Source organism: Astyanax mexicanus, chromosome 11, assembly GCF_023375975.1.
Source record: "Astyanax mexicanus isolate ESR-SI-001 chromosome 11, AstMex3_surface, whole genome shotgun sequence".
NCBI lineage: Eukaryota > Metazoa > Chordata > Actinopteri > Characiformes > Acestrorhamphidae > Astyanax > Astyanax mexicanus.
In genome coordinates, this window is record NC_064418.1 from 5,577,732 (window position 1) to 5,591,444 (window position 13,713).

General features: G+C 37.7%; 1 protein-coding gene across 1 annotated transcript in view; it reads left to right on the forward strand.

Moving 5' to 3' along the window:
* mao (monoamine oxidase) overlaps positions 1-5,058 on the forward strand; it is a 48,890-nt gene extending 43,832 nt beyond the window's left edge. The window contains exons 14-15 of the mRNA XM_007227824.4: positions 1,326-1,388; positions 1,496-5,058. Coding sequence (XP_007227886.2) covers positions 1,326-1,388; positions 1,496-1,651 — 219 coding nt within the window. The 3' untranslated portion in view covers positions 1,652-5,058. The remainder of the gene's footprint in view (positions 1-1,325; positions 1,389-1,495) is intronic.
* The last annotated feature ends 8,655 nt before the right edge of the window (positions 5,059-13,713 follow it).

Genomic DNA, 13,713 nt, shown 5'->3' on the forward strand with positions numbered 1-13,713 from the left:
TAATCCAATTAAAAAAAATAAATAAATGCACCTTGGGGAACAGCAGAGTCAACAGAAATGCAAAGAGGATACAAGTTTCACAAGCATTTATTGAACAAAAAAAAACAAACAAACATCAATTTAAGAGATTAAGAAAATCTTCAGTTCTGCAGAACTCAGTCCAAACCAATGGTATCAGTTCAAGGAGGGGAGAAACAGTCCACTCAAAGTTCTTGGTCTGCTTCAACACTGACAAAATACTGAGGAGGGTTTCTCTCTTTTCACTCTTACACACCACAACACACTTACATCACCCCAAACCAAACCAAAGAAAACCCAACACTCTATTCACACACACACAAAAAAAAAAATGTAACCAGCAGCCAGACTAATGAAGAGACAATGTTTCTATTGTTATTTTAAACAACTCCAGAACTAAGCTAGTCAGTAATACAATGAAATGTACTAAAAAATAATGCTGGTGATGAGCCCAAGGGTAAAATTGTACAGAAGATGGGGGTTGAACTTTACTAAGGGAAGAATGAGCGCTCTCACCCATGCTTCTAAGCACGTCTCGCAGGAGCAGACAACTCCCCAGCAATAGAGTCTGCGCTGCGACAGACTCCCAGTTCAGACAGCGCGAGCCGTTCCCCAGACAGCGCGAGCCGTTCCCCAGACAGCGCGAGCCGTTCCCCAGTCAGCACCTCGCTCCGCTCCTCCACTGCCGTGTGTTTGTGCAGCGTCCGCGTGCGGTGTCCCTTGTCCAGCACTTCCGCTCTCCCGGGGGGCTGTTCCGCTCAAACCCCACAAGTTCAGAGTCACAGCTGTAGCACATTTACTGCTGCAGCCCAACAAAATAAAAGTCCCCTTCAAATAGAAGTCACATTTATAATTAATTAACATTATAAAGTTTGTCGCCCAATAGGGGTACATTTAAGGGTCTCTACTAATTAATAATTAACACTTAACAAAGTTAAGACATTATTAACTATTACAAAATCATTAAACCAATGTCCCAATTTATTATTATCTATAACACTGTGAAGCATTAAAATGTAGTAATGTTTAATGATTATTGTAAAATATTTCTGAAAATTGTGTCCATCTCTTCATGAAAAATCTGAATAATAATATGATTTTTACTATTTGAAACCAATGACAGCCCTAATTACATACCACACAAAAGCTGTTGCATCTTTGTGTCAGAATAGACTTATTTTATACCTATTTTACTGTCTATTGATATTTTCAGATACTCTGGGTAAATTCTATAAGTGTTTTTGCATGTCAGGAACAATAGGCTCTTTATTAAACTAATACTGTTTGTCTTCCTGTCTTCCTGTCAGATTTTGTGTGCAATGGGGAAACTCCATTCAAGTCAAATCTGGCAACCAGAACCTGAATCTATGGTACAGAATGCAGTTTGTAACTATGCTTATATGTATGGATAAAGATTTTTGTTAACTTATTTTTCTCCAATATGATAATAACTAATGCTAATAATGTTTTTTTCCAGGATGTCCCTGCTTTTCCTTTTGAGACCACGTTCTGGGAAAGAAACTTGCCCTCTGTGGGAGGATTCTTTAAGTTTGTGGGCGTGTCCTCTTTCCTGACAGTTGCGACAGTAGTTGGTGTCGTGGCCTATAAGAAGGGACTCCTCCCTCGATGCTAGACCTCCTCTGCCTGTGTAGCTTCTGTCACTGGCCTTGGTTAAGCCTGCTACTCCTGTCAGTCACCTTTCCAAGGTTGTGGTACAGACTGGGCGCGAGCTCAAGTCACTGAGACGAGATCTGAAACTCTGAATCATGTTCTTATCACTCAATCACGTCTTAATGAAAAGTTTAATTCTCCCAGCGATGATTCAGTAGATTGTGAAGTATTAAAATCCTTACCCATGGAGAGTGTAGCCCCTAGTCGGAGCCATTATTAGCGAGAGCTAGTAGATTAGGAAGTAGTTCCTGTATGAATAGTTTGCCCGATGTTGCAATGCCACAGTGACCAATGACATTCCATTATTGTGTGTTGCCAATATCATTTGTACGATTTGTGTCCCGGAAAAATCACTACACATATTCTCATGTTGAATGGAATACCTCTACTGATATTTAGGTGCTGCTGAAGTTAAATATAAAGTTCAATTTCAGAATTTGAAGAAAAATACAGAATTATCAGAACATTTTATATCACATTATAGATTATAGATAAAGTTACTGTATTTTTCGCACTAAAAGGCAAAAAAGATTTTAAGAAGCAGTATGCGATACTAATAAGTACTAATAAAGTAAAGCTAAGCTGAGAAAACTAAAACATTATTCTTAAAAAAATATTTCCTTTTAAAATCAAATGAGCGCTGGATGTAGTGTGTTCTGGTAAGCTAGGATCCTATTAGCTAGCGGTTTGTCCCATATATACTTGTTTTAACACAGTAAACACAGACTACAGTCTGATATACTCACCTTTGAACGACAAAAAAACTAGCGCTTAGCGCAGTTAGTGCTAATGCTAATTCTGCTCCAGCAGTGCTAGCCAGGGTGAGCAGCAGGCTACAGGCCGAGGTTAATACTCACATCTGAACGACAAAAGAGCTAGCGCTCAGCACAATTAGCAGCTAATGCTGATACTGCTCCAGCCTCGGTGCTGGAGAACTAAACTGAAACTCCTGTATAACTCTTTACTTCAGCAGTAAGTGGATTTACTGCTTATTAATACCTGACTGGTAAAATTTAAACATAAGGCACACTAGATTAAAAAGTGCACTAACATATTTTTTGGGGGGAAAATTAAAGGATTTTAAGTGAGCCTTATAGTGTGAAAAATATGATACCTTTTATTTGTAAAGATGGCAGCACGCATCTTTTATGATACCATCCTACAAAATCTCTTAGAATATCTTATATCATATCTCTTATACCATATTTCTATCGATATCTCTTGCGATATCTCTTCCATTCCGTCCTGCAGTGCAATGGCGAAGTCATTCATGCATTTTGACAGGTTGACCTCAGTAATGTGCTGCCCCCTGTGGGCCAGACATTGCTCATTGCCTGCTGTGTAATTTTAGATGGATTTAACTCTTGCAGGCAATTTCCTTTCTTGGAAAAGCTAAAGAAAACCTACAGGACAGAAGTACAGAAATAGTGAGACCTCTGTAAGCTGCTGTACACAATGGATGGTGGCTCCAGTGTCACTGAGAATCTTAAGAAATCTTAAGCAAGCGTTTGAATGTATTTTTTGTGTTTTTCTTTTTCAGATTATGTTTGTTTTTAACCTTAATCATGCGTTTATTTGACATATGGATATGTCTTGTTTTCTTTGACCTTTTGTTTATACAACACAGCATTTCTAATTGCCATTTGTTCTTCAAGCACACAGTCATATCAGTTATAGTTGAAAATATACATACAGTATGTAGAGAGTATGTAAATGATCATATTGACATACATACAGCTGTCTTTATTTTTTCCTAAATCATTCCTAAATCCTTTGCAGAACATTTAAGTTTATTTCTACCCTTCTAACCATAATCACAACAGCACAACAGTGTTCAAGTACACTAACATTTCCGTTTATTTTTTTACAGCAATCTGTGAGATAAATTTTGGTTTTACAGTTAAAACTACAGCTTTAGGTTCCAGCCAAAGGCAGGAGGTAGCTGCCTTTTTTATTATGACCCAAGAGTCATCCGAAATTTCACCATTTGATTCTCTTACTGTTGGTGTTTTATCTGCTTCATTGATTACTAAGCTAAGGGAATTTATTCATTTGTTTAATTTTCTTCACATGATGTTTTTTTTTTATGTGAGCAAATGAAAACAAAAAAATGTGACGAATCCTTAAAAAGTTAAAAAGAAGATTAGAAAAATAACACACTGTATATGTGTGAGCCCAATGTGTGTGGAATGTGTTGTTGTTCCAAAGATGCGTTGTCTGTGTGTTGGGTGTGGTGCCTTAAATATGTTTAGTAGTGTTCCTCATTTCTCAAGTGCCTCTGAGGTTGTCCTGTCCAGCACACTGCTCTTGGATGAGTCTCTGCCTACTTTAGTGAGTGCACTGCTATACACAGCTATATACATATACAAAATGCTATAAGCTATAAATGCTATAAGCTATAGCAACTAGTGTCTGTTTTGATGGAAGGACTAAAATATATGTGCTATAATGTTATTTTAAGATGCTTTATTCTAAATATATCAAGCAAAATAGTTAGAAAATGATCACTAGTATACTGTTATGGTCCAGTAATTTCTTAAAATGCCATCTGTCTGAAAAATGACATCACTATATAGAACTTTTATTTTCAAGGTTATACAAGTTTTTCAGTAATCAGAAATAGTAAAATCATGTGTAGGTCTGATTCTAACAACTTTTGTAGAGAACAAGCAATGTATTAGAATCTAAACACTGTCTTTTTATCACATCTGAATAATAATAATAATAATAATAATAATAATAATAATAATGAAGTTTACTATTTTCTCATTATGAGCCAAAAGCATGTCTCTCACAGCTAAAGTAGCCTCTGACACACCAGAGAGGATGGATCAGAACCAGAGGGTAAGACAAGCCTGACTGCTGACTGTACCGTTCTGTCAGAAAGCTGACCAACAGTTACCTGTAAAAACTACCTTTTTATAGTATGTTTCTGTTGTGTTTTATAAAAGCTGGTGGACTGTGAACTTAGTAACACTGCAGTGACCCTGTCAGTGCCATCCTAATGTCCTAACATCCTGCTTGATGTCTCTCCTTGGCCTGATGAGTCGTGTGAGTGTGTGTCTGTGTGTGTGTATGTGTGTGTATGTCTGAGTGTGTGTGTATGTATGTGTGTGTATGTGTGCGCTGCTATGATGCTGATATTAGTGCTCACCCCCTAGTGCAGCCCCTGTGCTCTCCATCCTGATCTTAGTTTATCCTGTCTCCTCTTTCCACCGGTAGTGCAGTAGCTACTGCTAGGCCCTGCTCCTCTGTCCTGTTCTGTGTGTGTGTGTGTCTGTGTGCAGTGTCCAGTGTTCTTGTAGTTGCGTTACTTGATCCCTTTGTACAAACACAACAACACAGCCAGAAATAAAAATGTGAAATTTACCTCCCGCCTGACCGTTTGTGTTGCTCTTTTGTTATCAGTGTATGAACAGCCTTCACATCTGAACTGCTGCCCTTTGCTTTGGCACACAAACACCATTTACAAAGAGAGAGAGAGAGACGGAGAGAGAGAGAGGGAGAGAGAGAAACCAGAGCACCACACTGCACTATACCCCACTACATATATCACAATATACATGATAAAATAAACTATATGTAAATCAATGTATTGCTCTTTTTTACATATTGTAAATTAATTTTTTAGCTTTTATTTTTGTCATAATTTGGATTATTATTTTTGCATTTGTTGAATTGTTTGATTTGGCAACAGCTATTTACAATTCATGCCAATAAAGCTATTTGAATTTATGAGAGATGCAAAGAGAGAGAAAGGGAGAAAGAGGGGAAGACACAGAGAGAGAGGGAGAGAGAGACCAAAGCCCCACACTGCACTAAACATACATATATCACAATATACATGATAAAATAAACTGTATGTAAATCGATGTATTGCTCTTTTACACAGTTATATATTTATTATCTTTTATTTTTGTCATAATTTGATTATTATTTTTGCATTTGTTGAATTCTTTGCTTTGGCAACAGCTATTTACAATTCATGCCAATAAAGCTATTTGAATTTGTGAGAGATACAAAGAGAGAGAGAGAGAGAGAGGGAGACATATAGAGAGGGGGAAAGAGAGAGGGAGGAAGAAAAAGGGAGAGAGGAAGGTAGGGAGAGAGAGAGAGTACATACACAGCTGCAACAGCCTGAGAAACCAGAGCCCCACCCTGCATTAAACCCCCCTACATATATCACAATATACATTATTAAACACACTATGTAAATTAATTTATTGTTCTTTTTTACATATTGTAATTTATTATCTTTCATTCTGGTCATAACTTGGCTATTATTTTTGCTTCAGCAACAATATGTATTTACAGTTTATTCCGATAAAACTAATTGAATTTTTATTTGATGGAGAGGGAGGGAGGGAGGGAGGGAGGGAGAAAGAAAGAGAGGGAGATTTATATCATTGAATGTCACATGAACATTGTATAATATATATTGAGATATTCCTCTATTTTTTATATTGAATATAAAATATATCTATTTTGGTAATTGTTTTTATTGCAAGCTCTTTTTGAGTCAATGACTGAGGCCCAATGCACTACATCATCTCATGCTGTAGATTTACACTTTCTGTTCCTGTGTTAATATTGACCACAAGGGGATGCCAGTGTAACACTGAGAGCTGCTCAGCTGAATTACAGGAGATCCTCTCCAGACAGCAAGTGCTGAGTTATGAAGTGCTCTTCTGTATGCAGTGCCCTCTTTTTCTTACTGTTTCAGTGTTTAATAGTAAAAATACAGTTTCCTAATCATGGATTAAGGCTAATCTGACTCTAAAATACAGTACCAATGGATAAATCACCCCTATACTTTTTCAGCCTGATTGTTTTGCAAATAATTCACTATTTTTCACCATTAACATGCTTAATATAGCTCCATGCTTCATTGATAGAATTCTAAGGCCCTGACATTTAAACGAGGCACATAGAGCTTTGAAATTGCACAGATTTCAACTGACAATAATAAATGAATAGGTAAGATCATGTTTCACTACACCCCAATCTATTTCACACTGGAATTGTCCTAGAATATAGTTAATAAATTAAGTAGCAAGTACACAGCAATACTTTCTCAGCTTTCTCAGGTGTATTTTTTCTTGCAAGGTACAATTATGTACTTCTTAATACTTAATTACATTCCAAAGTAATTCCACTAAAAAACACTCAAGGCTTTACACTATTCTAAGGACCCTCTACTCCAGATGCTGGCTGGCATCCAAAGTGTTCTTTGGGTTATCATGGCCCTGTACAGAACCACGGTCTCTCCCAGCACACCCAGAGTCTGGCACTCATCTGTCGCATGTGTATCAGCCAGCAGTCCCGGCCTGGACCGTGTTTCTTAACCTCCTCAGGGCAGGTTGAAGAGCAGCGTCTGTGCTGTAGAGAGAGATAAGCCACTGTAGGATAACACATCACCAAATGACACTTTGAAGAAGCAGATACTGAAAATGGACAGAGGCAAGTAGATTTTAAAATAAATAAAGAACTAAATACAACAAAGTGTTATATGATATGATGGGGATAAGACACCGCAGACTGGAGGGATAGAGGAAAGAAAAGAGGCCACACAAATTTGATCAAAGGAAAAGGGCAAATCTCAGAAGGGGACAGAGAGAGAGAGATGAAGAGAGCTAGAAACAGAGAGAGAGAGAAGGGGGAGGTGGGGAAAGGCAGAATGAGAAAGAGAGGGAGGGGAAGAATTACTTCTGATTCTACTGTGAACAGTAGGAGGTGCTGTATTTGTAGAGGGAGTGTGTGTGTGTGTGTGTGCGCCTGCTGAGGGATATAAATCAGTAAGGAGGGGAGGGAGGGAAGTGATATCATGATTTACCACTTCAGTTACTATAATCGTCATCATCACACACTCCACTCCTCTTTCACATCCCCCTCACTGACTGTGGTTTATTAACTGAATAATGTATTTTTTTCATCCCATAACATAAAAATGTTATTTATTTTGACTACTGATCATATTTATAAGACATCAATCTAAACAGAAATCATATTTTACCATCTTTATCTCTTTTTTTTCCCTTTTTTTTTTTTTTTTACCAATTTTAGTAAATATTAGTAGTTGATGAAAATGTGGTTGATCCAGAATTGCAAGCATTCTGAATTCTGTTCATGGTGATCTTGTTCTGTTTTTAAGATACATATTAATGTTCTAAAATTATTTTAATCACTGTGATATTTTACAGTGATAAAGTGCATTTAGTTTTATCTTTACCTCAGCTAAGCAGACAATATGGTATAAGGAATATTAAGTGAAATTAATAATATTAATTCATTAAAGGGGACATATTATACCTCTATAGGCTATACAAAACATGTTCAACATGTGAAATTCTTTGCACAAAATTGTGTAAAAAAATCTTTTACATAACGATAAAGATCTTACCATCTTTATTCTTACCAGTTTCAAATCAGTCCATTTCAAATAAGTATTTAAGGGCTCTGTCACTTTTATGCAAATAAGCTGTTGTTGGCCATGCTATGTATATGCTTAGCTTAGCTTAGCTTAGTTTACCATATGTTCGAGCTAGCTTGTACTGTACTAAATGACAAAACACAAACAAGCTAGTTCCTCTTCTGCTGACTTGCCTCTTCTACTGACAGTAGTTACAGATCCCACCCTCAGACAAAGTCTGCTGGCTGATCCTGCTGTGGACTTTCTCAGGTTCTCAACCAGCTGACTGAAATAGCAGAACTTCAACTGATCTAGTGGGTGGGGCTTTGTTGGTGATTGATGGGTGAGGGTGATGACAGGGTAGTTCTGAGCATCCTAAGCCTCACAGAAAATTGATTGATTGATTTTATTTTTTTACATTTGTAGTGTTTATAGGGGCTGTCGAGACCCGAATGGAAATACAAAAGCATGCAAAAAAGCTTGCATAATATGTCCCTTTGAAAGGAGTGTGGTTTGTCGCAAGATGAGAGGCTTGATATGGAATTATTGGGATATTTTGATGAAATTAGCTAATTTATTTGTAATTGTTATTATTATTATGTTATTTAATCACCTTATGGGTAAGGACAGGATGAACAAACATGCATGCATGAAAATGACTGCACGGTTTAATGTGTTTTAATTAAGTTTTAATAGTTTTTAGTTTATTCCGAACCATAAAATAAAATATATTTTCTCTCTTCTTATGGTCGGATAAGATTTCTTAAGTTTCTCTCAGTGCTTCTGCCTCAGTCTGTTCGATTGCACATCCCAGTTCCCTTCTCCATCTGTGCCACGTCAGAATGTGAGGCTGTATTTATACCAGTCATCATCTATTGGACCATTTAGTCTCCTTCCGAGATGGAACTAAAACACTGGAAACGTGTAGCTCCTCGCTGCTGCACTACTGTCAGATACTATTCAGCGTGTGCCACCCGAGACGTGCCCTTTTGTCTGCTTAATGAAGTCTATTCAAATGCTGAGTCTCCAGAGTGATCTAAATGAAAGAGACAGAACAAAGGAGGTCAAATGTGACGTGCTGATAATGTGGCCAATAATGAGGAAGGTGCTGCTGATAATGAGGAGAACTGTAGGAAGGCCTGTGGAGAGGACTCACTCCGGGACCAGGGGCATGCTGCGGGCACTGGGGCTGCCACATTCCTGAAGCGGGCACCATAACTAACTCTAATAAAGAAACTCTGCTGGCTCTGTGTTTCTGCTGCTCTGTCTTTTGCTCAAAATAGCATTAAAGTTTTAAAAAACTGTATTTCCAGTTTTTCCAGTATATTTTGCGACCATTTTTTCAATAAAAGTGAGGAGATACAGGGGTTGGACAATGAAACTGAAACACCTGGTTTTAGACCACAATAATTTATTGTCCTGAAGGACAGTTCTGCTGGAAACAGGAGAGTTGAGGTGCACATTGAATTCTGCAGGATTTGATCAGCCGTGGTTTTATGTTTTTTGGATACAATCCGGGTTAGCACCCGAACATTCCTTTCAGACTGCTTCCTCTTACAGCGTCCACAGTTAATCCTGTTGGATGTGGTTGGTCCTTCTTGGTGGTATGCTGACATTACCCTTGATGCCGTGGCTCTTGATACATCACAAAGACTTGCTGTCTTGATGCTGTAAAGAAATACCCTAATCAACTGTTAGTGACATCAGCAACAACTTATAGGTGGTAGAAATGAAGGTATCATAGTCTAATGTTCTCAGATGACTTCATGAACAAAAGTACAGAGGCTTCACCAGAAGATGAAAACCACTATTAAAAAGGTGAAAAGGAAGGTAAGACTGGAATAACTCTGATTTTTAATCAAAGTTTTCATGCATTTTGGCATGTTCTCCTCCACCAGTCTTACACACTGCTTTTGGATAACTTCATGCTGCTTTACTCCTGGTGCAAAAATTTAAGCAGTTCAGTTTGGTTTGATGGCTTGTGATCAGCCATCTTCCTCTTGATTATATTCCAGAGGTTATCAATTTGGTAAATTCAAAGTGGAATACTAAATGTATACAAATTTACAGAAATATACAGAGACAGGGAGGTCATACAAAGTAATCTCTAAAATTGATGCATCTAAGAATTGTTGAGCCTGTAAAAATGAATGAATGATGGAACTTATACTACTGAACTGATGATTCTTGGGCAGTATTTAAAACTTTGTAAGATATGTAAATGGATGGTAGTGCAGACTGGCTTGGGGAGTGCAGTGTTAAAGATTATAGGTTTCTATTTAAAAGATGAATTAGTTGAGCCCCCTCGGTTATTTATTTTGCCCTCTAGTTAAATTGATCCTGCCGCCAGCCCTTTATAATCTATAATCCTTTTTCTCAACAGCGACTCGTCTAGACATTTTAGCTGAGTTTTGGCTGCTTTTTAAAATATCCACTTTCGCAGGCATTGACCTATTGACACCAATAGACAGGCAGTCAGCAACACTCAGCAACAGAACCACTCAGCTGGGGAGCTGCAGAAACAGAGAGTCAAACAAAAGAGATGATTTCACACTTTTATCATGCTAAACAGCTTTTGTTTTTAGTGCGGCTCAAGGTGGACATGAACTAATCAAATGTATCACAGAGAGAGATTAATTAACAATAAATTAAATCATTTAGAATGGATATTTACAATGTATTTTCGAATTATTTAATATGTATACCATGTATAACCTCTACAAAATGCATTGCATATAATAAATAATAAATCTATAAATTAATGAATTAAAGCTTACATAAATGATAGAGCTGCCAAAGTCGCAGATGTAAAAAAAAAAGGCAGAAAAGAGAATAAGAAAGAGGTAAAGGTGTTTAAACCCCTGTCCTGATTGTTTGATTAATGTCACTGCAATTGAATTTAATGTGGGTACAGGATTACATAAGCCAATAAAGGCTACTATACTGATCAAAAGTGCTGAGTTAGACCTACAGGGACTTACACTCTCAGCCCAGGTTACAGTCTCTTATGGCCAGGCCATCGCTTTGCTTCCACAATCCTTCCACTGCATATGAAAACTGACATGGCCAATCTCCTTTCCAATCTATCAAGTGTGTATTGGTTTTATAAGCTGTAGGAGGAAGGCCTTGGGGTTGTGGGTCCAGCTTCTGTACCTCAACTGCAGCATCATCACTCTCTGTTCTCCACCGGCCGACAGACGTGGCAGTTGTGAGCTAAATATCCCTCTGAGAAGATCAACATTGTATTTTCATTACCTGGGTTTGGGCTGGACGTCTTCTGCAGATAAGGCCATCTTGCTACAGCCCTGATTCACCATTTGTTGCCTTTCAGCGAGTCTAATCCAATTGGAAAGCTTGCTACTCTAATGTATTTGAACAATCAGTTTATTTGAGTAACCTATGGGTCAAAATGTAGAGAATGTAAAAAGCTGTAAGAGTAAACAAAACTCATAAATATTATATTTTTAATGTATACTGTCAGTCTTGATGTTTTCTAAAGACTCAACCTCCCAGCATGCACCCACACCAAACTTTCCTGACTCCACTGATCACATGATGCTACTGCATCACCTCTCTCTGAATTACTAATTGGCTCCACCTGTCCGCCCTAGTATATATACCCCTCCGTTTGCTCAGTCCAGCACTGAGTATTAAATCTAGTTTTCCTAGCTCTACCACATCAGAAAAACAGGCCCAAAACATGATTCTACATTTTCACAAACTTTCAAGCACCACTGCTACCAAAACTTTGTGTTTCAGTCTGTTATTCAAACTTAATGAAAAAGAATGGATGTTTCTATTTGAATCTCCATTAGGAGTCTCGCCTCTTGGAAGTTCATTTAGTTTTCTGCCCTCACTCTCTTCCTCCATCTAATGAGACAGAAGCTGCAAGACCCTGAAAAAAAACACCTCCATCATCAGACATCATCAGCAGAGGAGAATTAACCTCATAACTCACCCTGATTCATGTGTCAGGACTTCTCCTTTAAAATTCAGTCATTAGGCTGGACGTTTCAGGAGGTGGATGTAATTACAGCTGCTTTAATGACTAAGCAGAACAAACGTCAAAAACGGTGTGAAACTTATGACAGATCATGTTTCCAGAAAACTCACTGCAAGTCAACAGTAATATGAACCACATCAAACATTAACATAGTAATAAAAATAGTGTTTTCTCACCATTAAGTTCCAATTATTGGTAACACTGAATGACCCATTTTATAGCCTTGTTAATGCTTAACTGGTATTTAACTGAATGTCTATTAAATACAACTTAACCCTATGCTGAATGTTAACCCTAACCCTAACGAGTAATCAACCCTAAAATCTAACCCTACACCTAACACTAACCTTAACCAGTAATAAACCCTAAAATCTAACCCTACACCTAACCCTAACCTTAACCAGTAATCAACCCTAAAATCTAACCCTACACCTAACCCTAACTTTAACCAGTAATCAACCCTAAAATCTAACCCTACACCTAACCCTAACCTTAACCAGTAATCAACCCTAAAATCTAACCCTACACCTAACGCTAACTTTAACCCTTAATCAACCCTACACCTAACCCTAACCTTAACCAGTAATCAACCCTAAAATCTAACCCTACACCTAACCCTAACTTTAACCAGTAATCAACCCTAAAATCTAACCCTACACCTAACCCTAACCTTAACCAGTAATCAACCCTAAAATCTAACCCTACACCTAACGCTAACTTTAACCCTTAATCAACCCTACACCTAACCCTAACCTTAACCAGTAATCAACCCTAAAATCTAACCCTACACCTAACCCTAACCTTAACCCTTAATCAACCCTAAAATCTAACCCTACACCTAACCCTAACCTTAACCAATAATCAACCCTAAAATCTAACCCTACACCTAACGCTAACTTTAACCCTTAATCAACCCTACACCTAACCCTAACCTTAACCAGTAATCAACCCTAAAATCTAACCCTACACCTAACCCTAACCTTAACCCTTAATCAACCCTAAAATCTAACCCTACACCTAACCCTAACCTTAACCAGTAATCAACCCTAAAATCTAACCCTACACCTAACCCTAACCTTAACCAGTAATCAACCCTAAAATCTAACCCTACACCTAACCCTAACCTTAACCAGTAATCAACCCTAAAATCTAACCCTACACCTAACCCTAACCTTAACCCTTAATCAACCCTAAAATCTTACCCTACACCTAACCCTAACTTTAACCAGTAATCAACCCTAAAATCTAACCCTACACCTAACCCTAACCTTAACCAGCAATCAACCCTAAAATCTAACCCTACACCTAACCCTAACCCTTTAAGTCAAACTCAATCCTAAAATGTTAAGATTAAAGTTTGGGTTAGAGTTGGATGTAGGGTTACATAGAAAATCATCTACTTTCAACTTTCAGTCCAATTACATTTAATAGACGTGCAGATGGATGTTGGTTGAATGTACATTGAGCATCAATGAGGCCATCAAATGGAACATCCAAGTAAAGTGTTAACAATTATTTAATTAGTTTGTAAACTTGGAGCATTTTCCATTGCTTTGGTTTATTTGCTTTTGCACATAGAAAAAAAATCCCCCTTTTTGAAAAGAAAAATGGC